Source organism: Peromyscus eremicus, unplaced genomic scaffold, assembly GCF_949786415.1.
Source record: "Peromyscus eremicus unplaced genomic scaffold, PerEre_H2_v1 PerEre#2#unplaced_220, whole genome shotgun sequence".
Lineage (NCBI taxonomy): Eukaryota > Metazoa > Chordata > Mammalia > Rodentia > Cricetidae > Peromyscus > Peromyscus eremicus.
This window is the reverse complement of record NW_026734456.1, coordinates 41,966-68,547: the sequence shown is the minus strand read 5'-3', so window position 1 is coordinate 68,547 and position 26,582 is coordinate 41,966. Positions and strand designations below refer to the sequence as shown.

The following is a 26,582-nucleotide window of genomic DNA, read 5'->3' as shown; positions in this document are numbered from 1 at the left end:
TTGCCTCTAAGTATTTAATTGTGGAATAATATTCTCATCTATGCTTACCTAAACATTTATATATCTGTATGTACTTGGGTGGTGGTTTGATTAGATTGCATAACTACCCATTAACTTTCAGAATTCAGACTGGAAAATATATGAAGTCATGGTATTACACTTCCAGCATCGACATCAGATGCTTATCATTTCTATATTTAATTTAGATCATTAAGTAATTCTAAATAAATAACCATTAAAATAATTCTAGAAAGGTAGAGTATTCCTCAGTTTTCTGAACCTAGACAAGAAGCAGAGTCTTGCTTGTACTGTGGACAAGGTGTATCCCTGAGCCCCAAATATTACCCATTCTAATTGATAGTGGTATCCTGAGAAGTTCCAAAGACCAAAGGAGGCAGGGTTTAGCTGTAGGAATATGTCAGTATGGGTATGTCTTTGGGGACTCTAGATTGTCTCCTTTATTTTCTGCTTTTGGACTAGCCTGTAGTGAACAGTTTCCTTCCACAGTGTCTTTCAGTCCAGGCCCAGGACCTTTGAATCGGCACACCGCAGACCCAACTGCTTCAACCAAGGAGCAAAATTTAAATATATGCTAACTAAATATTTTTTTTCTGTTCTAGGATATTTGTATACTGAAACTGACTCATAATCCCGCTAATCATTTCACATCTGGAAGTAGAAGTTTGACGTTAAGACACGATGTTTTTTTAACATCACATTTTGTGGATGTTTTTAACTTTTAAAAATGTCTCTAGTATTTGGATATATGTAGTCTTTGTATTCATTCTGCATGTTGTCTACAAATCTTGAGTGTTTCTTCATCCAGCCTTCCTTGCCTTTACATAACCTGATGAAGTTTGTCTTTCCATTGTTCTGTGATCTGGCGAGGGACAGGGATTATTCTTCCCTGTTCTAGCAGTGGGGCCACCATAGGAGCAGTGGACTCTTGCAGCATCACTTTTGTTCTTCGGGAACCCCAAAAAGCTGGAGGTCAGAATGCCGAGAGCTGTCGTGACTGCTGACTCCTGAGGCTCTTGGTCCTGTGCACAGGTCTGTAGAAACATGTTCCTATTAAAGTTCTCTTTGTTTAACCTTTTTATATATGTTATATATATATATGTTTTATATATGTTTTATGTATGTTATAACCCTAAGAAATACAAGAGTGAAGCAAAGGGCAACAAGTTAACTAATGAAATAACCATATTGTCAATGGAAATTTACTACGAATTCAGTAGTAATGCTTTGTGTGTTTGTGAAATAGGGATCACACCAATGGTGTGTAGAAAACTTAAGAGAATCAAATTTAATAGAATATCTCAAGATTGAAAATAATGAAATATAGGAAAGAATGGAGGAACATTAACCAAAAGATGACAATAAGGTAAAGAAAATCTTAATAAATAATCTTTGTGCTCTCTGTACAAGACAGCCACAATTAGCAAACAAAAACAAAGGATGTCCAAGCAAATTTGAATTTCAAATAAGCAATGAGTAATTTTGCTGTAAGTATTTTGTCTGAAATGCAAATTCCATTTGGCATTCTCTATTTTATTTGGCAACTGTTGTCTTTGTACATAATTCATTAGCACAGTCTAGCACTTTCCAAAATTTCTTGATTTTTCTACTGAAAATTCAAGAAATGACAAGTGTCCTGGAGGCAAGTGGATCAAGTCAAGTGGATCAAGAAGTCAAGTGGCTCAAGAGCTAGTCTAGAACGACTTGTAGAGAGGCAAATCATCCAAACAACGTGCTAAGAATCAGAGTGATTAGGCAGGGAGACAGGGCAGGAATTCTGCATGTGGAGTCACTAATAAGAAATATATTCTTATGATGATTCTGAAGGAGCTGTAACAAATTGTACTGCATAAGAAAGAATACAAAGTTTAAATATGTGGCATTGGGTTGTGGTTTGATAACAGAGCTATGAAATAAAAACTAGATTATTCAAGAAGGTAGGCACTAGTAGAAATATTATAAACATTTAGGAAGAGGTCAAATCAGTGGAAAGAGAAAAATATCATCCTGGACATCAGGATTTGTGTTCTAGTTTGGCTCTGAACAAGCCCTAGTCTTTCCAGACTTCATTATTTTAACTACAAGGTGAATTTTGGCTAATGTAGAGTTTTCTACAATCCAGAAATCCAAGTGGAACTATACATCAGAGAATAGAGCAGGAAATCTTCCCAGTTACAACAGCAACCACTGTTTCAGAATCAGGAATTCAAGATTCAAGTTAAACAACATCTAGGAGATGCTGGTACTTAGGTGGAAATCTCTGCAGTGTGCCTTGGGCCTCTGTTAAGTATTGGCATATCAGCAGTAGAGATCAAGCATCTCTGTATAAGGGAGGCAGGTTTCTAACACTGCACAAAGCCAGTAACTATGGAACAAGCATAGAGATAAACCAAATGAAGAACCGCTTTTAATTTTAATGAAATGGAAGAGAAAAACATAAAACACCTGGGCTGGGGTGAAGAGTCAGTGATTGCAATCAGAGTAGTAGACAAGGTATGGGATGACTAAAATTAATCATGTTTGAAAAAGACACATACACACACATATATAGTCATTTAAAAAATATTCATAGAATAATAACTATGAATATGTACATATTCATCTAACAAAGTATATATATATATTATATACATTTATATTCATATAAAAAGTTTCTTTGAAGTTACATCAAGGCATTATGCTCATCGTTAAGAGCCATATGTTGACAAATGAAAAACCCAGTGCCAGATGTGGGCTATCTTCCCCTCCCCACTTGCTGGTCACTGGTGTTGTAGCGAGCTCCTGAATCAATACATGCTATTCTTATTGTGCTTGCTTGCCCACCAGAACTCTATTGCATGACCTTGTTACTGAAGACAACGCACATTGTTCACAGGACATGGAGAAACAAAGTTGTACTAAATAGAAAGCTTCCTTCTTTGTGGCTAACTTTCATAGTACTTGAAGATATGATGTAGGCTGCCTAGGGGAAACAATCACCAACCATCTTATCAAAATAATAATAATAATGACAAGTTACTAACGTGAACTCTTGAGTGTAATAATGTCATGAATGTTATGGGATCACCAACCGCTCTTTGATTGGATTTAAGGCCTTCTACACAGGAACAAATATATTCATTGTACTGTAAATCTGACCAACAAGTCATGGTGGGGAAACTCACAAGCCAATGGGTGGATTACTACTATCACCTTGTTAAATGCAGGTAGTATCAAACTACCTTCAGAATTCATATTTCAATACTCACATGATATTAAAGCTGTCAGATCTCAAAGAAGTTTCTTTATGCAGAGGATGATTATTAACAAAGGAACTCACAACTGGTCAAAGTGCAGAGGTTAAGTGTCAGTGGAATCTTCAGCCATTCATGAGAAACCTTTATCACTGCCACATCCCCCAAGGATAAGGCACCAATATTGAAAAAGAGGCTAGATGACTGGAAGTGCCAGAGTTTGGGGAGGACTAACACAAAGCATTGTCTTCTGGATGTGATATCACTGTTGCTCTCATAAACTCACAGTAGCCATGGTTTGCCTGAGCAAGATCTAGCCAAGGTTAAGCCAATCAACATTCTATCATGATGGGAAAGGGTTTCATGAGCCCCATTCCTAACTGAGGAAGTATGGACACTTGATGGTTAAAGAAGAAAAAAATCGGTTTTCTGTATAGTATGGCTCTTGTTAGGTCAATTGTGCTCTAGTGTATGGTCCCAGACCCAGGAATACATGGGAAGCACAGAGTATGGTCCCACACCCAAGAATAATACATGGGCAGTACAGTGTATGGTCCCAGACCCAGAAATACATGGGCAGCACAGTGTGTGGTCCCAGACCCAGGAATACATCAGCATCACAAATTGGACTCAACATATTCTTAAAAGAAAACAAACAAAAATGAAACCATAAAACTGGAGTAGTAGGGTGATAGTGACTTCTTCATCATAATGGATTCTAATCCTGAAATTTGAGCCCAAATAAACTCTTCCTTCCTTGGTTTGTGTTTACTAGGTATATTCTTGCAGTGTAAGACAAGTAACTATCAGACCATGCTATAAGACAAACTTAAGAAAAACAACCATAAAACCCATTAAACCTTCTCTGTGACTTATACTGGAAGAGAATAAACAAGTCAGAGACTGAGTAGGGGAGAGAAGAATTCCATGGATTTCACCTTCCTTTAGAGAAGAGAGAGAAATTATATATATATATATATATATATATATATATATATATATATATATATATATATATATATATCAGCGGCTCTGGGAAAAGAATTCTATGAAAAATTTCTGAGACTAAATACTTAATTTATGGGCTTAAGTCTCTAGTGCTCTGACATTTGATTCACATAAAATGTGTAGGACTAGACATTGCACAATAAGATATATATATGTGCAAAAAGATGACTTTATTTTGAAAGTGAAAAAACTCTGAAACAGTAAGTGTGAAAAGATGCAAAGGTGATTTTTTTTATGCTGCAGAGTTAATTCACATACCAGGGTGAAATGTTATGGGCTTATGTTTGATTCCATTATAAGAGATCCATTTTGATAGACCTCATTAGAGACATGCTAGAGTTATAGGTCCATCGAAGACAGAAAGAGATGTAAACAAGCACACAAGTGAAAGAAAAACCTCACTAAGCAATCAGAGGCATGAATCTCCTAAAATATGCATTGAAGTCTAGGAAGAAACTACATTTAAACAGAATTGTTAAACCTACATAAAGAACAGCCAGCTTGTGCAATGTCAGAAGAACAAGAAACCACTAAGTCATTTCCTGCCCTTTTTTCTGTGCAAATATGGACATTTCAGAATCTACTTGCAGTAAGATAAGGAGAAATCTACTCCTAGGCTCCAAATCCAAGAACATATAAAAAAAAGGAAAGAAAGAAAAAAAAGAAAGAAAGAAAAAAAGAGAGGGAATGAAAGGAAGGAAGGAAGGAAGGAAAAAAGGAAGAAAGGAAGGAAGGAAGGAAGGAAGGAAGGAAGGAAGGAAGGAAGGAAGGAAGGAAGGAATCATCCACTATGATTTACTAGGCTTCCTCCCAGAGATGCAGGAATAGTTCTATGTAAATTGATAAATATCTCCAACCCATAAACAAACTGAAAGACAAAAGAACAGAAGATCATCTCATTAGATGCAGAAAAGTCCTTTGACGAAATCCAACACACCTTCATGATAAAAAGTCTTAGAGAGACTAAGGATGTAAGACACATTGTAAACATATTAAAGGTAGTTTATAGCAAGTCTATAGCCAGCATTAAATTAAATGGAGAGAAACTCAAAGCCATTCCACTACAATCAGGAAAAAGACAAGGCTGACAACCCTCTTCATAGCTATTCAGTATAGTACTTAAAGTCTTAGATAGAACAATGAAACAACTGAAGGAGATCAAGAGGATACAATTTGGAAGGGAAGAATTCAAAGTTTCTTTATTTGCAGGTGATATGATAATATACATAAGTGACCCCAAGAATTCCACCACAGAACTCTAACAGCTGATAAACAATTTCCAAGTAGCTGGACACAAAATTAACTCACAAAAATCAGTAACCCTCCTATGTACAAATGACAAACGGATTAAGAAAGAAATCAAGGAAACAACAGTTTTCACAATAGCCTCAAATAATGTGAAACATCTTGGTTAGGGTTACTAACTCTAGTCAAGCAAGTAAAAGACTTTTATTTATTTATTTAGTTATTTATTTATTTATTTTGGGTTTTCGAGACAGGGTTTCTCTGTGTAGCTTTGCGCCTTTCCTGGAACTCACTTGGTAGCCCAGGCTGGCCTCGAACTCACAGAGATCTGCCGGCCTCTGCCTCCCAAGTGCTGGGATTAAAGGCATGCGCCACCACCGCCCGGCTAAGTGAAAGACTTTTGTGATAAGAACTTAAAGTCTTTGAAGAAAGAAATTGAGGAAGATATCAGAAGATGGAAAGATCTTCCGTGCTCATGGATTGGTAAACTAGCCATCTTATCAAAACAAATGCAAACTACAAGTTCAGTGAAATATCCATCAAAATTCCAATAGAATTTTTTACAGATTTTCAAAGGATAAATTTCAACTTCATGTGAAAACACCAACAACCCAGGATAGCTGTGAAATCCTAAATAATAAAAGGACTTTTGGAGGAATCACAACCCTTGATTTCAAGTTGTACTATAAATCTAGAGTAATTAAAAAAAAAAGTATGGTATGGTGAAAAAAAAGACAGTCATATTGATCAATGGAATTGAATTGATGACCTAGACGTAAATCCACACACCTATGAACACCTGATTTTTTATAAAGAAGCCAGAGTCACACATTGGAAAATGACAGCATCTTCAACAAATGGTTGGGCGAATTGGATGGCTACATTTAGAAGAATGAAAATATGTCCATGTTTAGAACCCTGAACAAAATTCAAGTACAAATGAAAACTGATACCCTGAACCTGATAGAAGAGAAAGTAGGGAATAACTTTTGAATTCATTGGCACAGGGTAAGACTTCAGGGTAGTACACAAGTATTATAGGCACTAAGGTTAACAATTAAAAAAAGGGACTTCAGGAAGCCAAAAATTTCTGTAAGGCATAAGACACCATCATTTGGACAAAGAAGTAGCCTACAGGATGGGAGAAGATTTTTACCAACTCCACATCCAATAGAAGACTAATATCCAAAATATATAGAGAATTCAAGAAACTAGATAACAAAAAAACAAATAATCCAATTTTAAAATGGGGTACATATCCAAGCTGAGAAATATCAATAATGGAAACTTGAATGGCTCAGAAACACTCAAAGAAATGTTTAATATCCTGAGTAATATCAGGGAAATGCAAATAAAAACTACTTTGAAATTCCATTTTACCATTTTCAAATGGCTAAGATCAATAACACAAGTGACAGCTCATGCTGGTGAGGATGTGAAATAAGAGAACACTCACATATTGCTGGTAGGGCTTCAGTCTTGTTCAGGGACTATGGAAATCAATATGGCGATTCCTCAGGAAGCTGGAAATCAATCTACCTCAAGATCCAACCATGCCACTATTGGACATATACCCAAAAGACACTTCATCCTACCACAAAGACACTTACTCAGTCATGTTCATTACTTTTCTCTTCATAATAGAAGAAGCTGGAAACAACCTAGATATTCCTCAACAGAAGAATTGATAACAAAAATGTAATATATTTACACAATTGAGAGTTACTTAGCTTAGAACAAAATGGCATAATGAAATTTGCAGGCAAGTGGATTGTACTAGAAAAATTCTTCCCGAGTGTGGTTACCTAGACCTAGAAAGATAAATCTGGTATGTATTCACCTATATGTGGATATTAGGCATTAAATAAATGACAATCAACCTACAATCCATAGACCCAGAAAGGTTAGGTATAGAGGAAGTGATTGGGGTGTGTGGCACATGGATCTCTCTGGGTGGGAGAAATAGAATAGATATTAGAGGTGAGTTGGGGACAGGTGGGTATAGAAATGGAAGGACCAGATAGGGAGTGGGAGAGGAGATAGGGTTGAGGAAGGCAATGTGGAGAGAGGCAGATGCTTATGGGAGACATTCCAGGAATGATATAGAAATCCAGTGAAGTCAAAACTTCATAAATATATGAAGACGATCCTCATGAGGTCTCCTAATAATAAAGGATGTTTTCTTAGTCATTGATGGGAGAGGGCCCAGCCCATATTGGGAGAGGGCCCAGCCCATCTTGGGAGGTGCCATCCCGAGGCTGTTGGTGCTGGGTTCTATAAGAAAGCCTAAGAAGCCAGTTGAGTTTAACAATAATGAGCAAGCCAGTAAGCAGAACCCCTCCACAGAGTCTGTATCTGCTCCTGCCTCTAGGTCCCTGCTCTGTTTGAGTTCCTGCCTTGGCTTTCTTCAGTTATGGACTGCAATATTGACGTGTAAGCCAAACAAACCCTTTCCTTTATAATTTGCATTTGGTCATGGTATTTCATTGCAGCAATAGAAACCATAAGACAGCCAAATAAACAAAATTGAGGAATTTTTCTCAGTGAGTGCCTTGCAAGAAATAGTAAAATAAATTATTTTAAATAATAAAATAAAATTAAATATGTCAAAAATGAATTTGTATTTTTTTAAAAAAAAGAGTGTTTTTGGATACAGTAAGTGAAGCAGAATAACATATTTTTCATTATTTGATGTTCATTTATATAACTGGCAGTATTCAAACAACAGAAAATGTGCAACAGATAACCATTTTAAAATATGATATATAGTCTAAAAGAAGATGGAAAATAGATTCAAATATGACATTAAAGCCAAAGAAAGTGGAGAAAGAGTGAGGCATAATAAAAAAAAAAGGAAAAAAGAAACAGTAACAGCAAATGGGAGAAAAGTTGCCATAACAAAGCATTCCTCACTCAAAGCATGTAGAGCAGGATTTTTTGTATTTTCAGTCCTAGCAGTCAAAATTCAAAATGACCAAATATGCAGAAATAGAAGACTGGGCAATAAATTGTTGAAGAATCATGAAAAGGTACTATTTAGTAGTTATGTAAGTAAAGCACTAAATTGTGCAAGTCCAATCACAAACATTCCTCCATCAAAAAGGCACCAGAAACTTCTTATACTAGGGTTAATTTATATGAAAGTTTAAAGCTCTTAATACTGACTTGTACTGTGTAAAAACTGTAAGTTCTGTCCATCAGCAATTGTCTAGAAAGCAATATATTATTTCTGTGAAATACCACTGTATCTTGATAGGAGAGCACCCATATTTTAATATTTATAGAACAGAATTTAAGGTCTGTGAAATTTACTTAAATAAATTCTCTTTAAGAAAGAAAGCACAACAAGACAGACATCAACTTCTCTTACAGATTGTACAAATTTCATGGATGTTATTGGCTCACTGGGTCATGAGATTGACCTATTTATTTCAGGAGATTCTTAATGAAGTAATAAAACTAAATACTAAATAAAAATTACTAGTCTCTTTCTTTTTATAGCTTTTTCTTGTGTTGTTTATTTTGTGTTTATTTGAGATATTCTACTGACAATTTTTTTTAACTTTACTCAAAATGAATTCAATACTTTGAAGCAAACATGATGTTTTTATACCATAACACTCTGTTCACCAGTGTTCATATATTTAAATTACTTTTGGAGGTACACATAGCATTAATAATATCAAATTCAGAAAACTAGGCAGAAATAAGGGAGGCTTTTTGAAAAGAATTCTAGACACTAACATCAGAAGGACAGAACTGGTCCCAACAACAGGCATGCTATTTTAAAAAAGATAAACCGTGCTGCTTTGGTGCTAAATTCGGGACATTGGTTAACAAGCTTAGCACATTTACTATCATATAAATGAAGCTAAGGTGTAATTTGAAATTCCTGTGGCATTGTGACCCGATTAGATGATAAGTATAAGACTTTTGTTAAAGAATTTCAGAGCAAGTGGACAGCAAACAAAAACTACTAATTTATTCTAATATCTCTCCATGTTGGCAATAGCTTAATAACAATGATTGTCAGGTCAGATCATATTCAGTTTTCATGTTCTGAAGAATGTAAAATGTAATCCTTAAATTAATTAAGGAGATTAAATCAGATCAAAGTTAAAATGAAATTCTGACTGTGCAAATCTGTGGTACTTATGAGTCAGTTTCTCTGAGCATTGCTTGGCTGGGGTAGAAGTCAGCCATGTAAGCATCATTCAGATTGTGTCTCCATGGTGATACTATCATCAAAGACCTGAGAAGAAAGCAAATTTGATATGTCTTATGTTTGCCCTGTTCTCACCATTGTAAAATCATTGTTCCCCTTTAGCAAATTTGAAGGAGAATGATGAAATAATTGTATGTTATTATTGTGAAATAACAAATGCAGGTCACTACTTTGTAGAAAAGGATTTAGATACCAGTGAATTTCATATCATAGTGATGGGTCATGCAAAAAATTCTACATTCTGAAATAAAACATCTAATGGAAGATGGAAGCAGGGTCACAGGGATAGACTAGCTCACTGGTCAGCTGAACTTGAGTATATTTACATGAACTAGGAGCTAAGTTTTCCTCAATAAAAAAAAGCATCAAATTTTCTTCCATAAAAAGAAGAGGAGCCCTGTGGTGATGGTGCATGCCTTAATCCCAGCACTCTGCAGGCAGAGACAGAGTTTGAGGCAAGCCTGATCTATAAATTGAGTTCCACAGAGAAACCCTGTCTCAAAAAACCAAATGAAAGAAAAAGAAATAAAAGGAGGACACACAGACCATAATAAACTATTGCATAATATGAAAACAACATCCCATTTAATTTTCAACCAGGTAGTTAGCTTTAAAAACACATTAAATAGTCTCAAAATGTCTAAAAATTATTTGCAATTTCCTGTCACCAGTTATTCAAATAAAAACTGACTATAGCTTAGCAGTCTCTGGAAAAATAATGATTTCACATAACTGTTAAACTCCACGGGGCCCCCTTTAATGTTTCACAGCTCTTCCATGGAAAAATACACAGATTAACATAGTTACATGTGAGTCTTCATCCAAGTCCCAATGATTCTGCCCTTATATGTATTTATTGTTATGATACTGCCACTCATCCAAAATAAAAGACAAAAGTCAGAGGTGGGACAGTTAGGGCATGAGTTTGTTTTTTCTTCCTGCTTTCCTCATCTTCAAAGCTGCCCACACTTCCAGTCCTCTTGGAGACTACAATCCAATCAGCATTGGAAACCCCGAGTCCAGCCAACCAGACCAATGGGACTGAACATCTGTAGCCCTTGCATTTGGCTGCCTATAAGTACATGAGGCTTATGAATTACACACTTCCCCCCTATAGAATGCAAATTTCTACAAGTATCAGACAGATAATGGGGATTCAAAGGGAAATTTCTGAAGATGCCAACAACAATAATGAATTAAGATACTAATTAAGCCTTGGATAAATCAGATGCTGGAATGCAATTATCTTCACCCCATATTTACCTTACCTATTTGGTCATATATTTGAAATAAATGAAGTCAGATAACTATACTTTGAAGCAAAAATATTTTCAGACATGATTCCTGTCTCTCCGAAACATATCCCTAATGTCTGCACACATAGACTGTCTCAGTGTCCTAGCTGATATAAAAGTAGAAGGCTATGACCGTAAATTCAGCTCAGTAGAAGCTAGCCCTGATTTCTCACAACATTGTTTTTAATTGCTAAGTGTATTATTAATTCTTGGGATAATGTGCTATTTTCTGAGGTGAAACATTCATGTCTTTCATCTTCACTTTCTCTTCATCCCTTAGAAGAAGGAGAATAAATGTAAGTATTAATGACAGGCATTGAGATGCATGAGAGATGCAATTAATGTTCAGTTTGAGTTACTGTAAAACTACTAAATTGTCAATTACTGTCCTTTTCTTCAAAGTAAGACAATTTAAGGCATTTCTGTTTAAGAAATAAAATACAAGGCTGGGTCATATCTCAATAGCACAGCATTTGTCTTGTATGTACAAAGTTTGCTTTGATCTACATCAGAAAAAGAAAAAAAATAAAATTAACAAAAATACATTTTTGGAGTTAGCATTTTCTAAAGAGTCATTGAAAGCAAGGCAGACATGTCTAGGAAAGCAATAGTATTAATGATCTCTGATTGAAGAAGCAAGAAGGCCAGGGAAGAGAAAGACAGCCCCAACAGAAACAATAACAGCAAAAAATGAGCACTTCATGAAAATGGGAAGTGGTCTTATATATAAGGAACCTTGGCATACAATTTAAATACTGCTCACATGTTTCTAAAATTAATTTTCTTAGTAAATCATATTACTTCACTACCTAACAAGGATCTCTTTATTTGTAGCAACTTAAAATAGAAACATTGTGTTCTTATAGAATTAGATTAAATTTATTTTGTTTGTATGAGTGTAAATTTATTTCACTTTGTATGAGTGTAAATTTTCCAATAATTTACTGGAAAAATATCTAAATTACAATTTAGTGGGAAAGGTTCTCTAATTTGAAGAGGTTTACGAAATGTCTTTTGAGCCAGGCTTGACTTGCTGCCGTGATGCAGTGGACACTGCCGAAGGATTACCCTCCTGGGAATGATTATGACCGATACAAAGGACTCTCTGCTGGTGCTCTCCTTCTCAAACACTGCTAATATAATCTTTGGAAACTTTTATACCCTTTTTAGTTTGTTCCTAATATTACAATACAAATCAATGAAACAAATTCATTTTTTAAGTTTCCTTGGAGTTTTATTTTAATTAGTTGATTAATTAACTTTAGATATAATTATGGGTGTGCTAATAGAGATCAAACCAAGAGCCACACAGTAGGTAAATACCTTACCACTGAACTATATCCTCAGTCCTGTGTGGAATTCAATTTATTTTTAAATAACAAGATAAAATAAGATAAAATGTAACACATCAGATTATGATAAAACAAACAGAAAATTGCTTAAGGAAATATATAAGAATCAGAGACCCAATCTATGGCATATTCAGGAACCCCATAAAAACAATAAGCAAGAGGCCATAATATATACACAAAAGACCTGTAGCATAAAAAGAGAAAAGAAAAAATATACAAATAAATCAAAATTCAAGAATAATAAGATAATTAAAAAAGAAAAAGAAAATCCATGACATGACATAATGACACAAGGAACTTCCAAAGATACCACTGATTTTGTTTTTTATTGGCCACCTACTTCTGGGGAAGCAGCCTACTCTTAAGAGTACTTTGCTTTTCTAGTGAAATTCCCTTGGAGAAAACTAAATTTTCATTTGAAAGATGTTATCAACTGCAGACACCTTCTGGGTTAGGGATGGAAGCTTGTGTCCATTTCTCCTTTCAATTATGGGACCCCATCTGGTACAGATCTATGCGGGCACCCTGGTTGCTGTCTCTGTCTCCATGAGTTCATATTTGCTTTAATTATTTTGTTTTCTTGGTGCCCTCTGTACCTAATGCATTTTACACTCTTTCTGGCTCTTCTTCAGAGGAGTTCCCTGAGATCTGAGGAGAGGGATCTGATGGAGGCTTCCCTTTTAGGGATGAGAGTTTCAGGATCTCCTTTCTCTACATAATGCTTGGTTGTGGGTCTCTGTATTTGTTCTCATCAGCTACAGAAGGAAGCTTCTCTAATGATGACTGAGCAAGGCACTGATATGTAAGTATAGCAGAATGTCATTAGGAATCACTTTATTGCTACGTTTTTATTATTTAGAGAAGAGGTATTTGGTTTTACTCTAGGTCCTTGGGCAATCTTGTCTAAGGTTCTCAGTCATCTAAGCAGTGTTGGGTACAGTTTCCTTCTAGTAGAGGAGGCCTTAAGTCAAATCAGATATTGGTTGGTTACTTGACAAGCTGTGCCCCACCATTGCCCTAGCATATCTTGCAGGTAGGACATTAGTAAGTCAAAGGTTTTGTGGTTGTGTTAATTGTTTCATTTCTCATTAGTATTGTGGAGAGTATCTTTCTGTACCAAAGACTCCTGCACATAGGGGTTGAGGTTCTATGTATGTTGACTCCTCCATGGTCACTGAGTTGTGTAGGTGCTATCTTCACCAATGTGGCCTTGCCATAAGTTTGTGGAGAGCAACCTGTAGTCTTGGCAACATCCTGGGTTGTTTGGAGATATTTTTTTATTTTTATAATTTTTTATTTAAAAAAAAGATTTTCTTTCCTTTTACATACCAACCTGTTCCCCCTCCCTCTTCTTTTCTCGCTCCCCCTATCTACTCCCATCCTTTCCTCATAGAGAGTAAGGCCTCCCGTAGGTAGTCAACACAGGCTGTTATACCATGTTGGGGCTAGACCTAGACCCTCCCTCCTGCATCAAGGCCAAGTAAGGCATTATATCAAGGGAATGGGGTCTAAAATCCAAGTTTGTGTACTTGGGATAAGTCATGGTCCCATTGCCAGGGGACCAACAAACACATCCACATCAAGCCACACAATTTTCAGCCACATTCGGAGGGCCTACTTCCATCCCAGGCAGGTTCCCCAACTGTCAATCTAGAGGCTATGAGCTTCCATTAGCTTGGGTCAGCAATTTCTGTGGTTTTTCCCATCATGATTCTCACTACCCCCCCCCCCGCTCTTATAATCTTATAATCCTTCCTCCCTCTCTTCAAGTAAACTCCAGGATCTTGGCCAAGTGCTTGGCTATGGGTCTCTGCTTCTGCTTCCATCAGTTACTGGATGTAGGTCCTATAACGACAATTAGGGTAGATACCAATCTGAGTGGAGGGAAAGCTTAGTTAAAGAACCCTCTCCACCATTGCTATGAGTCTTAAATGGGGACAATCTATGACTTCCCAGGGTTTTCCCTAGCTGCAAATTTCTCCCCATCCCCTTAATGGTACTCTCTGTCAAGGTATCTCTTTAATTGCTCTCTCTCCCTGTCTTGGCTCCATGTTCCCACCTCCCATCCCCTCCTATACCCTCCCCTCTATTCCCCTATTCTCAGTTTGCCCACGAGATCTTAACCCTTTTTCCTTCCTGAGGCAATCTATATCTGTCTCTCTTAGTGTCCTCCTCTTTACCTAGCCTCTCTGGGGTTGTGGATTGTAGGCTGGTTATCAATTGCTTTGCTTCTAACATTCACTTATGAGTGAGTACATACCATGTTTGTCTTTCTGGGTCAGGGTTACCTCGTTCAGGATGATTTTTTTCTAGTTCCATCCACTTGCCTACAAATTTCATAATGACATTTATTTTTACTGCTGCATAATACTCCATTGTGCAAATGTACTACACTTTTTTATCCATTCTTCTGTGGAAGCACATCTAGGTTGTTTCCAGGTTCTGGCTGTTATGAATAATGCTGCTATGAACATAGTTGAGTAAATGTCCTCTTGGCATGGTTGGGAAACTTTTGGGTATATGCCCAGAAGTGGTATTGCTAGGTCTTGAGGAAGGTGGATTCCCACTTTTCTGAGATACTGCCACACTGATTTCCAGAGTAGCTGTACAAGATTGTATTCCCACCAGCAGTGGAGGAGTGTTCCCCTTTCTCCACATCGTCTCCAATATAAGCTGTCTTCTGTATTTTTTAGCTTAGCCATTCTGACAGGCATAAGATGGTATCTCAGAGTCATTTTGATTTGTGTTTCTCTGATTGTTTTTTTTTTTTTTTTTTTGGTTTTTTCGAGACAGGGTTTCTCTGTGTAGCTTTGCGCCTTTCCTGGGACTCACTTGGTAGCCCAGGCTGGCCTCGAACTCACAGAGATCCGCCTGGCTCTGCCTCCCGAGTGCTGGGATTAAAGGCGTGCGCCACCACTGCCCGGCTTTTTTTTTTTTTTTTTAAAGATTTATTTATTTATTATGAATACAGTATTCTGCCTGCATGTATGACTGCAGGCCAGAAGAGGGCACCAGATCTCGTTACAGATGGTTGTGAGCCACCATGTGGTTGCTGAGAATAGAACTCAGGACCTCTGGAAGAGCAGTCGGAGCTCTTAACCACTGAGCCATCTCTCCAGCCCTTCTCTGATTGTTAAGGATGTTGAATATTTCCTTAAATGTCTTTCAGCCATTTGAGATTTGTCTGTTGAGAATTCTCTGTTTAGCTCTGTAGCCCATTTTTTAATTGTATTATTTGATATGTTGCGGTCTAGTTTCTTGAGTTCTATACATATTTTAGAGATCAGCCCTCTATCTGATGTGGGGTTGATAAAGATCTTTTACCATTCTGTAAGCTGCCTTTTTATCTTATTGACAATGTCCTTTGCCTTACAGAAGTTTCTCAGTGTCAAGAGGTCCTGTTTATTAATTGTTGCTCTCAGTGTCTGTGCTACTGGTGTCATATTTAAGAAGTGGTCTCCTGTGTCAATGCATTCAAGGCTATTTCCCACTTTCTCTTCTATGATATTCAGTGTAACTGGATTTATGTTGAGGTCTTTGATCCATTTGGACTTGAGTTTTGTTCATGGTGATATGGATCTATTTGCATTCTTCTACATGTAGATATCCAGTTATGCCAGTACCATGTGTTGAAGATGCTTTCTTTTTTCCATTGGATAAATTTGACTTCTTTGTCAAAAATTAGGTGTTCATAGGTGTGTGGTTTAACATTAGTGTCTTCAATTTGATTCCATTGATCAATGTGTCTGTTTTTATGCCAATACCAAGCTGTTTTTATTATTATAGCTCTACAGTAGAGCTTGAAGTCAGGGATGGTGATGCCTCTGGAAGTTTCTTCATTGTAAAAGATTGTTTTGGCTACCCTGGGTTTTTTGTTTTTCCATATGATGTTGAGTATTGTTCTTTCAAGGTCTATGAAGAACTGCATCGGGATTTTGATTGGGATTGCACTGAATCTGTAGATTGCTTTCAGTAGGATTGCCATTTTTAATATGTTGATCCCATCTGTCCATGAATATGGGAGATCTTTCCATTTTCTGATATCTTATTCAATTTCTTTCTTCAGAGATTTTAAGTTCTTGTCATGCAGGTCTTTCACTTGTTTGATTAGAGTTACCCCAAGGTATTTTATATTATTTGTGGCTATTGAAAAGGATGATGTTTCTCTAATTTCTTTCTCAGCCTATTTATCATTTGTATGTTGGAGGGGTACTTTTTTTTTTTTTTAGTTAATCTTGTATCCTACCACATTACTGAAAGTGTGTATCAGCTGTAGGAGTTCCGTGGTGGAATATTTGGGGTCACTTATATAGACTATCATATCATCTGCAAATAGTGAAAGTTTGACTTCTTCCTTCCCAATTTGTATCCCCTTAATCTCCTTTTGTTATCTTATTGCTTTAGCTAGAACTTCAAGTACTATATTGAATAGTTATGGAGAGAGTGGGCAGCCTTGCTTTAGGTCCCTCTATGCAATATTTCCCCTTTTGTGGCATCCTTTGCTCAGCATTTTACTTTTTCATATTACCCACATTGACATAAATGGCAGGATCTGATACTGTTTGTGATGCTTTAATAGGCAGTTAGAACCTAACTCAACAGCCCCCACTGCCTCACCCAAAATGGTCAGTTTCAGAAAAGGAAGACAATGATGTTATAAAACATAGTGGTCTGTCCTCTTAACTATTCAAATAAGAGGCCACACAAATGGCCCAAGAGATAAGGTCAGATAAAATTTCTTTTTTTTTTTTTTTTTTTTTTTTTTTTGGTTTTTCAAGACAAGGTTTCTCTGTGTAGCTTTGCGCCTTTCCTGGGACTCACTTGGTAGCCCAGGCTGGCCTCGAACTCACAGAGATCCGCCTGCCTCTGCCTCCCGAGTGCTGGGATTAAAGGCGTGCACCACCACCGCCCAGCCAGATAAAATTTCTTAATTGCTGTAAAAATGGACCCCATTCACTGTAATGCAAGGGACTCTCTCAGAATTCACCTGCTGTGTGTCTGCCTAAAGTGCCTATTATTCATTAAAACTTTCATATCAATCTGGCCAGGCAAATATTTTACCCTACTCCTCTGGCTCTCATCTCAACATGACAACTTTAATAACAGGCATGTCCTCAGACCTTACATAAGGAATTTCTAGTTTGGCTTTGAGATCCTGCCGGATGTCAGTCAGGAGAAATGTAATGACTCACCTCAGGCAGGTCACGTCTACTGATGACCAGCTCTAGTTTGTGGGTTATCATGTTAGAACACGTGTCCCTCCAAATCCATGTTGGATTTTCATTTCTAAAGCAATGATAATATTGAGAGTTGGGGCCTTTGGAAGTACCAACCCAGGAGGTTCACCATCATGACAGAATGTGTCACCTATAGAACAGGGCCTGAAAGAGAGTACAGTCCTTCCCAGGATCATGTGAGAACATATAACAAACTTCCATGTTAGAACAAGAAAGCAGCCCTCATATATCCCAAAATACACCTCATGCATTCCAAATATCATAATCTTAACATATCTACCCAATAAAACATAGAGCTTCAGGGGCCCATGTTTTCACTGTTACCATTTCTGTTGTTACTACTGTTAAAGTGGAGCCAGTCCTTCCTAGGGTTTGCTTGTGAAATGTCCCATGTAGACACTTCTGTGTTTGAACTCATGCTCTCCAGCAGGTAATGCTGTCTTGGGAAGTTGTGGTCTAGCTTTAGCAGGTGGGGTCTAGCTCCAGGAAGCAGTTTGTTAGCCTGGTATTGGAGGTGGAGTGACCACCAGTACAGTGTAAGCAGCCACATGCTAACACCAACTACTCTTGCCACCATGCTTTCCATGTTCTCACAGAATGTGAGCCCAAACAAACCTTCCTTATGTTACTTTCTGTGGGGCACTTGGTAGCAGTGACTGCAGAGTAGCTAACACAGGCCTTTGACAGGAGTGTGCCCATCCCTCATTGGTCCATGGCTTGCTCTGACCTCACAAGGAGCCACTGTGAGGAATGACTGACACCTGTGCATATAACACACTGCCTAGGGCTGGGTTTTGTCCTTCTAGTACAGAGAGCTGTTAGGTGGTGATCTGTGGGACTTGGATGTTGGTAAAAGTTTTGGACCTGGATATCGGTGAAGTTTTGGACTCGGATGCTGGTGACTTCTTGTACTTGACAGAGTGAGTTTTTCTCTCACTTTGCTGGTTGTGCTTTGGGGGTATTGGTTTTCATTTTTCCTTTTATTTCTTGTATTTTATGTTTCTGGTTTTAGAAGTTAGTTTTTACATATTTTAAATTTTCTTTGTTAACTATCTTCCATTTTTTTTCTAACTACTCATTTTCTTTGTCTCTTTTTACTTTATAAAGATTTTGTTAGTAAATATTTAGCATAAAAAGTAAAAAATATTCACTATAACATTTCTGTATATGCACATAATGTTTGATAATATTCACCTACTTTACATACTTACCCCCCTCCTCTTTACCCTTCACATCCCTAATATCCCCTTTTACTATCAGGTCCCCTCCCCAAACTGAGATCCAAGACTTGAAAACAAATGTCATTGTGGGACTGGCCTGTTATACACAACACCATGATTTCCAGGTCCATGCGTTTTTCCCCTGAAAAATGACAATTTCACTCTTTTCGGCTGAGTATATGATTCTTGCCCTTCTGTTTCTGCACAGCATTGCTAATCAGTTGGCATATTTGCAGCCCTTACATGACCGGGTGAACCCATCTTCATCATGAAGTATGATCCTTATAAGTGCTGTTGAAGTTTGTGTGAAGTATTAAGTACTCTAAGGACTGTTGCATCTGTGTTCACCAAGGATGTTAATTATACCTTTCTCTTGTTACTGTATCCACCTGGTTTTGGTACCTAAGTAATACAGGCTCCTAGGATGAGTCTGGAAGCATCCTTCCCTTTTCATTTCATAGAATCATCTGAGAAGCATTGGTATCTTGGTGATATTTTGTTTATGCTCTAACAAAGCTTTCCTGAAGATCATTAAGACAAAGAAGCCAGTAACTAGAGAGACTTCTTAACTCTAGCCATCCTCAGACTAAAAGTGTGCAACATTCTGTCTCCAGGAATCCTCAGACTGAATGCAATGAGCTCCTGTCTCCTCCCACCTCTCTCTGCCCAGCCATTTCCCTTCTTGTCTCCACCTTTCTAGTACTGGGATTAAAGGTGTGAGCCATCAACACCTGGCCTCTATGGCTAACTAGTGGCTTAGCTCTGCACTCTGATCTTCAGAGGTCTGATAGAAATCACCAATGAGTTTGTCTGATCCTGGAGTTTTTTTGTTTGTTTGTTTGTTTGTTTTTGTCAAGAGATTATTTTAAATTACTATTTCGATTTTGTTGCTTTTTTTCTGTTTTAAATTAGTTCTTTGAGAATTTCATACAATATATTTTGGTCATGTTTATCCCTTCCTCCAATTCCTCCCAGATCTTCCATACTCCCTTTCCTACCACCCATATTTGTGTCTTTTTGTTTTGTTTTTCACCATCAAGTACAGTTTCTGTTGTCCTTATACTCTTGGATATATGGCCTTCCACTGGAGAGTGGTCGGTCCCACCTACCAGGGGCCACACCCTTAAATGTGTTCTCCCTCTCGTGGAATCTATCAGTTGTCAATAGTTCGTCAGGGGTGTGACTTCTTGTCCCACCTCCCCTCTTCATGCAGAGATTTTTGTCTGGAGTGAGCTTAAGCAGGTCACAATGCTGTAAAGTCAGATGGGCAACTGCCCTGCTTTGTCCAGAAAACAGTTTGTATTGTCATCCACTGCCTCTGACTCTGACAGTCTTTCAATTTAGGTGTTTTATATCTTCTCAGTTGAGTTTTGGTAGCTAATGTGTGTCTAGAAGTTTATTCTAGATTTTTCCAATTCACTGGAACATTTTAAAAACATTCCCTAGTGATTGTCTAGATGTCTGGATTTCAGTTGTATCTCTGGTAATACCATGTTATTTTGTCTCCCATATTATTAACTTGTATCTTAAAGTTTTCTATTAGTTTCTTATTTTGTCTCTAATATTATTAACTTGTATCTTAAATTTTCCTATTCGTTATTTTGGCTAAGATTACATCAGTTACATTTATTCTTAAAATAATCAAGTCTTTGTTACATTGGTCTTTGTATTATTTTAGTTTCCATTTTATCAATTTCTGCTCTGGACTTGAGCATTTCTTCTATTTCTCTTGGGTTTGGCTTGTTCTTGTTGTCCTATGACCATGACATGCATCATTAGGTTATTTTGGACAACCATCTTTTTTTTAACCGCGGGAATTTATAGCTATAAATGTTTCTCCTAGACCTGCTTTTAATTAATTTTTATCTTGCATCACTAGTTGGTCTTGGTACGAGCATTTATATCGACAAAGATGAGGAAGTGGGAAATGGCTCAAGGCAACACCCTACAGTACAACTCCTTTGACGAAGAGGCTTTAACAGAACACTATCAAATCCTAAAGACCCTTGGTCGGGGAGCATTTGGAGAAGTAAAATTGGCTAGCCATCTACTCACCCAGACAAAGGTAGCAGTAAAAGTTCTCCCAAAAAGCTCAAAGAACATCTTCATCAAATCAGAAATTGAAATAATGAAATCTCTAGACCATCCCAATATCATTAAACTTCTTCACATAATCGACACCACAAAAAACACTTACCTGGTTATGGAACATGCCATAGGCGGAGAGCTGATGGCCAGGATTGTGGAGTTTGGCTACCTACCTGAGGACGAGTCCCGTAAGGTATTTAAACAGATGGTGTGTGCCCTTCAGTATTGTCACAGGAAAGGGATTGCTCACAGGGATCTAAAGCCTGAAAATATTTTAGTGGACGGCAAAGGAAATATAAAACTCAGTGATTTTGGGCTGGGCACCAAGCTTCCCATGGGGCAGAAGCTAGCATATTTCTGTGGGACCCTTCCTTATTGCGCCCCAGAACTCTTTGAAGGTGGAGGCTACGATGGCCGAGCAATCGACATCTGGAGTTTGGGAGTTGTACTCTACTTTATGTCTACAGGGTGCCTCCCTTTCAAGGGAACTACCTTTGGAATACTAAAGGACAAAATCTTGGCAGGAAAGTACCCCGTTAATTTCAAGCTGTTGCCAGAGCTTTGGGATGTTATTGCTAAGTTGTTAACCGTAAATCCTGGAGAAAGACCAAGAATAGGTGACGTTGTGGACTTTCAATGGCTGAAGCATGGCAATGAAGGTTCTCCCAATCCCTTTAGAGAGAACAATGAGGACAGCTACCCAGACCCCACTGTGATGGTCATCATGGGCGTCATGGGTTATAAGCAAGGAGAGATAATGGAAGCTTTACGGGAGAAGAAGTTTGATCAAGTGATGGCCACCTACTTGATTCTTAGGCAGCAGTCACCCTGGGAAGATGACATTATAAAACATCTTCAGTCCAAGCAGTCTGCTGGAACCTTGAACCTTACAGGCCTTCCCACAATACCTAAAGTGACTATAAAGAGGGGATCTAGTGTCCCTATCCTTCCCACTTCTTCCATTTTGCCCACTCTACCTGAGAGTCCCGAGAATGACAAAAAGGGGAAAACGAGGTACAGTATGCCTCCCACCGTGAACTGCCCTGACAAGAAAACAGCCCCAGTTCACAGAATCTGCCCCCAGCGTGTACATGAGGCTAATTTCATGAACAGCGCCCAGGGGGATTCAGAGAGCACTATTAACACCTCCGATGAAATATGTACCACAGTCTCTTCAGCACTGGAAACTTATTCCAGCAAGTTATCCTGGAATGTGTCCAAAGCTGGCCCTAACAAATCAAAGAGCAAGGCGTCTTCACAGGATGTTTTATCTCATCACACCCCAATGGAGGAAGTTCAGTGCCAAGACGTCAACATACCAGGTGAAATTATTGGCTCATCTCTCCCACAAACCTCACCTCAAGAGGACCTCAGAGGACAGCCCCACAGCATGTCTACTGCTGGTCGGAGAGGTGAAAGGACTAGCTCATCTCTCTCACAAACCGCACCTCAGGAGGACCTCAGAGGACAGCCCCACAGAGTGGCTACAGCTAGTCAGAGAGGTGAAAGGACCAGGTCATCTCTCCTACAAACTGCACCTCAGGAGGACCTCAGAGGACAGCCCCACAGTGTGGCTACAGCTGTTTCAAAGAACAACATGACCTCACAGGATAGATCAACTCCATTCTCCAGCAAGGAGGCCCAGGATGAGGGTCCGATTGTACAAGAAAAAGACCTCAGCCCATCCTCCCCAGAAACATCCCAGGGACACCTCAGTGGCCGGTGCCAGACTGCACCCAGAGCCCCCTTTAGAAAGCGGATTTGGAAGAGCCTACAGAGCAGGATTATAAAAGGCCTGAGAAGTTTATGCTGCTGCATACCAACAGAAAAGAGGGAGCGCCTAGGCTGCAACAAAATCCTGCCTGTGACCTTAGAGGGCCATGGAGGGAGCCAAGGTAACAGGTAGGTGGAGAGGCTCCAATGCACTTTTCTATCTAGGCCTTTTTTAAAATCTGGTTCATTTCTTTAAAGAAAAAAAAAACTATTTATTTACTATATGTGTGTGTGGAAGTTAACTTGCAGGAATCAGTTCTGTCTTTATACCATGTGGGTCCTAGGGAATGAATTGAGGTCCCCAGGCTTGGGGTCAAGTGCCTTTACTCACTAAGCTGTTTCCTGGACTAAATGATATGCTTTTAAATAAACAGATTATAGACATGCCCATTTTGGGAGTTCACACCAGAAAGCAAATCCCACAGTATCCTTCCTGAGAAACTTGACCTAGACGCAGATAGATAGCAGAGGATAGTGGCCCGAGGCTGGGCAAGGGTGAGGAGAAGGGTGGGTAAAGAGCACTGGGACAGGCACTCAGGAGGAATCAGACTGAGGGCCCAGTACTGCGCAGGGCCAGCACAGCCAAGCAGAAGACCTGCATGTTCTCCTAAGAGGGCCCTTTCTTGTGTCTGTTTCAAGTGCTGTTGGAGGCACTGTGCTCCCCCTAAGCTGAAACCAGAGAATGAAGAGCAGCATGCTGAGGATGCACACGGGCGCTGGAGAGAGCCAGGTAGGAAGTTCAGATGGCTGTGTGCCATGGGAAGCTGTGTTCATATCACAGGCTGAAACTAGGTGCAAAGTGTTCCTGTGTCTGCAGATGATGACTTGGGAGGAGGGGGCATGGCACACCCTTCTCACATCACCTGGACCCTGAGGACTGAGAAAGGATTCTGGGAGGTGGGTCTGACAGACTCATGATCCTCCTGACTCTCCCTTGTAGGTAGGTTCATGATGGCTGGTGGTGCCACAATTGTGCCAGTAAAGTGAAGCACTCTGTGGGACCAGAAGTCCTTTAAACAAGGATCCACGGAGTGCTGTGATCATTAGGAAAACAGGCCTCAGAGGACCTTCCACGCACAGTGTGATCGTCATTCCAGCTACCTGTCTCCAGGTGTACCATGAGCCATTAGAAGAGAGAGCGGCACCGGAAGCAGAGGAGGACCCCAGAGGGCCTGCCCAGTTTGTATGTGTTCACGATGAATATTGCTGACCAGGTTGGAGCCAGACACAGAGGGACGAGTTTGCAGGGAGTGTCCATCTTGTGCTCATTTGGGAAGGTAGAGTGTGTGAGAACAGGTGAGTCCATTAGTTATGGTGCAGCTCTCAGCACCATCCTGAACTACTAGACAGCTTGCTTCCCGTCCCCACCAGATCCAGACACCTTCACAACTCACCCTAGCACTTACTGGTGAACTGCTTGTTGCTTTGCAACCTGAGTCATATGGATGCACTCTTCTGTACTCTGTATCTGAACAGACAGGGACACACACACACACACACACACACACACACACACACTCACAAACATACTTCTCCCAATGTACCTCATGCACAGTTGACACTAGTGAAGTTTGCTTGAACTGGAGAGGACTCCTATTCAAGCAAGATAATTTCATATTTCATGTGATTTCCCTCCTGGAAATGCCTCAAATCCCTCTAACTCAGCTTGTTCCTGTCTCTACCCCCAACGCAATCACTTACCACCCTGCTCTACTGCTTCGCAGGAGTCATATGAAGCCAACACATGCCATGGTGCACATTTTGCCCCAGGGCATCTGGTCATGTGCAAGGTAAGGCCCACCAGCTGTGCTTTGAGTGGAAGCAAGGTGAAGTCTGGAGTGTTTGACAGTTGGATTCAGAGATGGAGCTGGTTCCAAGCGTGATCGTGGATAGAATCTGTTGATGGAAAAACAATGGCAACCCCCGGCCTGACAGTGCGGGTGTTCCTCTGGGTGGCTCATGGTCTCCTGCCATATTTCCACCTCCTAAGATAACTCAGAGACACTTAAAGGGATTTAAGGGGTCAGATTCACACCCCTCCTTAGGCCCACACTCTAGTACACCCCAAGACCACACTTTAGTACACCCCAAGACCACACTCTACTACACCCCAAGATACTATTTTCAATAGTATCTCACACAAAGATCCCAGCCGTTTTCTTTCTGACATCCTGTAGGGACATTACCGTTGCTGAGGCTTTGTGTCCCCAGGCAGCAGGCTGGGAAAGTCCTTTGCTGCCTGTATGACCCTATGCTGGGGCTACCAAAGAGACTCCTGGGACTACACTCAGCAAGGGACATTTTCAACTGGATGGTGCTTAGAGCAGGAGATGCCACTCAAGCCCTAACACACTGGATGGAAGAGGGACACACAGGTGATGCTCCTCTGCTCAGGCCATGGGGAAGAGGTGATTGGTTACAGGGTGATGGACAACTAAGCATTTTGTAATCTTACCAAAATGTCTTGTTTTCAGGTCTCCTTGATAAAAGAGGCTTCTTCTGATTGACAGAGAAGTTGGGCCAGAGACTCTCAAGCAGATGGACTAAAGAGGAACAAGGGAAAATGTCTACTGATCCAGGTAACACCCAGGCCCTTGTACTAACCCCTGGTTTAGGGAGAACAGTGGCTGAGGCAGCTCAGAGACTTACCTTACTGAGGGTGATGCCTCTCTGTACTGGCAGGAGCCACGTGAGGGTGAGGTGCTGCTCAAGTCCCCTCCATCTACTCTATGGAGTCAGCTGTTGTTACTGTTTTCTTGGTCACCTAGGCAGGGACACCACTTCTCCATCAGAAGTACTGCCGGCTGCAAGAGACAGACATAGAAAACACTGACAGTAATTTGAGAGCTTTTTAGAGTGGGGCTCCTTTTAGAGAGTGACATCAACCAATACCTAGAGAACTGAACCATGAAGACAGTCTCTAAGGAAAGGTCCTAGATAGTGAGAGCTGAGGGATTGATGACTTTATGCCTTGTGTATCCAGGTGAAGATCAGCCATGGAGGATATGCTCAGAGAGCTGGGCATAAGATTGCTCTGCAGAAGTGTTACCAAGAAAGACAGGCACCAGACAAAAAGATATACGACACAAATATCTGAATAAAGAGACTGTTTTCTTGCTATAATAAATTCCTTTGTATATTTGAACCACATGCTCTGGTGTCCTGATTTATATCTATATAAACATTCTGATAGTGAATTGGTCAGCATGTCTGTCTTCTGAATGCACCCTTTCTCCCTGTGGTGAGAGCAACCCTCATTCTCCATGATGTACTTTGGTCTTCATTCTGTGCATTAGATCTCTGCCCTCTTCCTCCTACATACTGCCTAGTCTGCATCCTGGAAACATCTCTCCATCCCGCTATTATCACTAATGGAGAATTTTGGTTTTGGCTCCACATATGAAGTATTTCTCTCTTTTAAGGGTAATTTTTCTTGGCATAATGTCCTTCAGGTGCACTCAAGTTGACCACAAGTCTCAGTATCAATCTCTTCTTTCTTTTTCTTAGTCAGGGTCTTACTGTGTAACCTAGGTTGACCTACAACTCCTGATACTCCCGTTCAGAATCCTGGGTACTGGGGTGACAGGTTTGTACCTCCTGAATTATAAGGCCTAATCACATTCTTCTTAGACAGACATGTGGATGTAGGCTAGACATATTGTTAAAGGATTAGGTTTTGATTCATTTTGAAATACTTCCATCTTTCTCTGCAGTTGTCCTATCTCAGCATCATCAAAAAATTCTTACATTTGGGTGTGGAAATGCTCACAAGGGCCCTGACTCCTAATCACAAGGCACTGCCTTTGTGTAGCCTGTAACCTGGTTCCCTCCTCAACTTGTATTTCTGCCCTGCCATTCACATCCTGTTGAGGGGGCAGAGTTTTCTTC

The 26,582-nt window shown here is 39.5% G+C and overlaps 1 protein-coding gene and 1 long non-coding RNA gene across 10 annotated transcripts in view; one reads left to right on the top strand and one right to left on the bottom strand.

The window, feature by feature from the left end:
- Positions 1 to 25,839, top strand: part of LOC131901697 (sperm motility kinase X-like) — a 38,660-nt gene extending 12,821 nt beyond the window's left edge. Inside the window, exons 1-8 of one of the 9 annotated variants that reach the window (XM_059252797.1) lie at positions 18,369 to 18,533; positions 20,713 to 22,823; positions 23,334 to 23,424; positions 23,792 to 23,990; positions 24,419 to 24,484; positions 24,872 to 25,069; positions 25,169 to 25,273; positions 25,678 to 25,839. In XM_059252797.1, coding sequence (XP_059108780.1) covers positions 20,746 to 22,823; positions 23,334 to 23,367 — 2,112 coding nt within the window. In that variant the 5' untranslated portion in view covers positions 18,369 to 18,533; positions 20,713 to 20,745 and the 3' untranslated portion in view covers positions 23,368 to 23,424; positions 23,792 to 23,990; positions 24,419 to 24,484; ... (1 more) ...; positions 25,169 to 25,273; positions 25,678 to 25,839. Of the gene's footprint in view, positions 1 to 730; positions 1,051 to 18,368; positions 18,534 to 20,712; positions 22,824 to 23,333; positions 23,425 to 23,634; positions 23,762 to 23,791; positions 25,070 to 25,168; positions 25,274 to 25,677 lie in introns of those variants that run through there. The other 8 variants (XM_059252796.1, XM_059252795.1, XM_059252800.1 and 5 more) reach the window with 8 other exon arrangements.
- On the bottom strand, positions 11,187 to 19,966 carry LOC131901700 (uncharacterized). The gene is made up of 2 exons (XR_009376843.1): positions 17,569 to 19,966; positions 11,187 to 11,299 (listed from the first exon to the last, which is right to left on the bottom strand). It is a non-coding gene; the product is annotated as an uncharacterized LOC131901700 (long non-coding RNA).
- Positions 25,840 to 26,582: the final 743 nt, after the last annotated feature.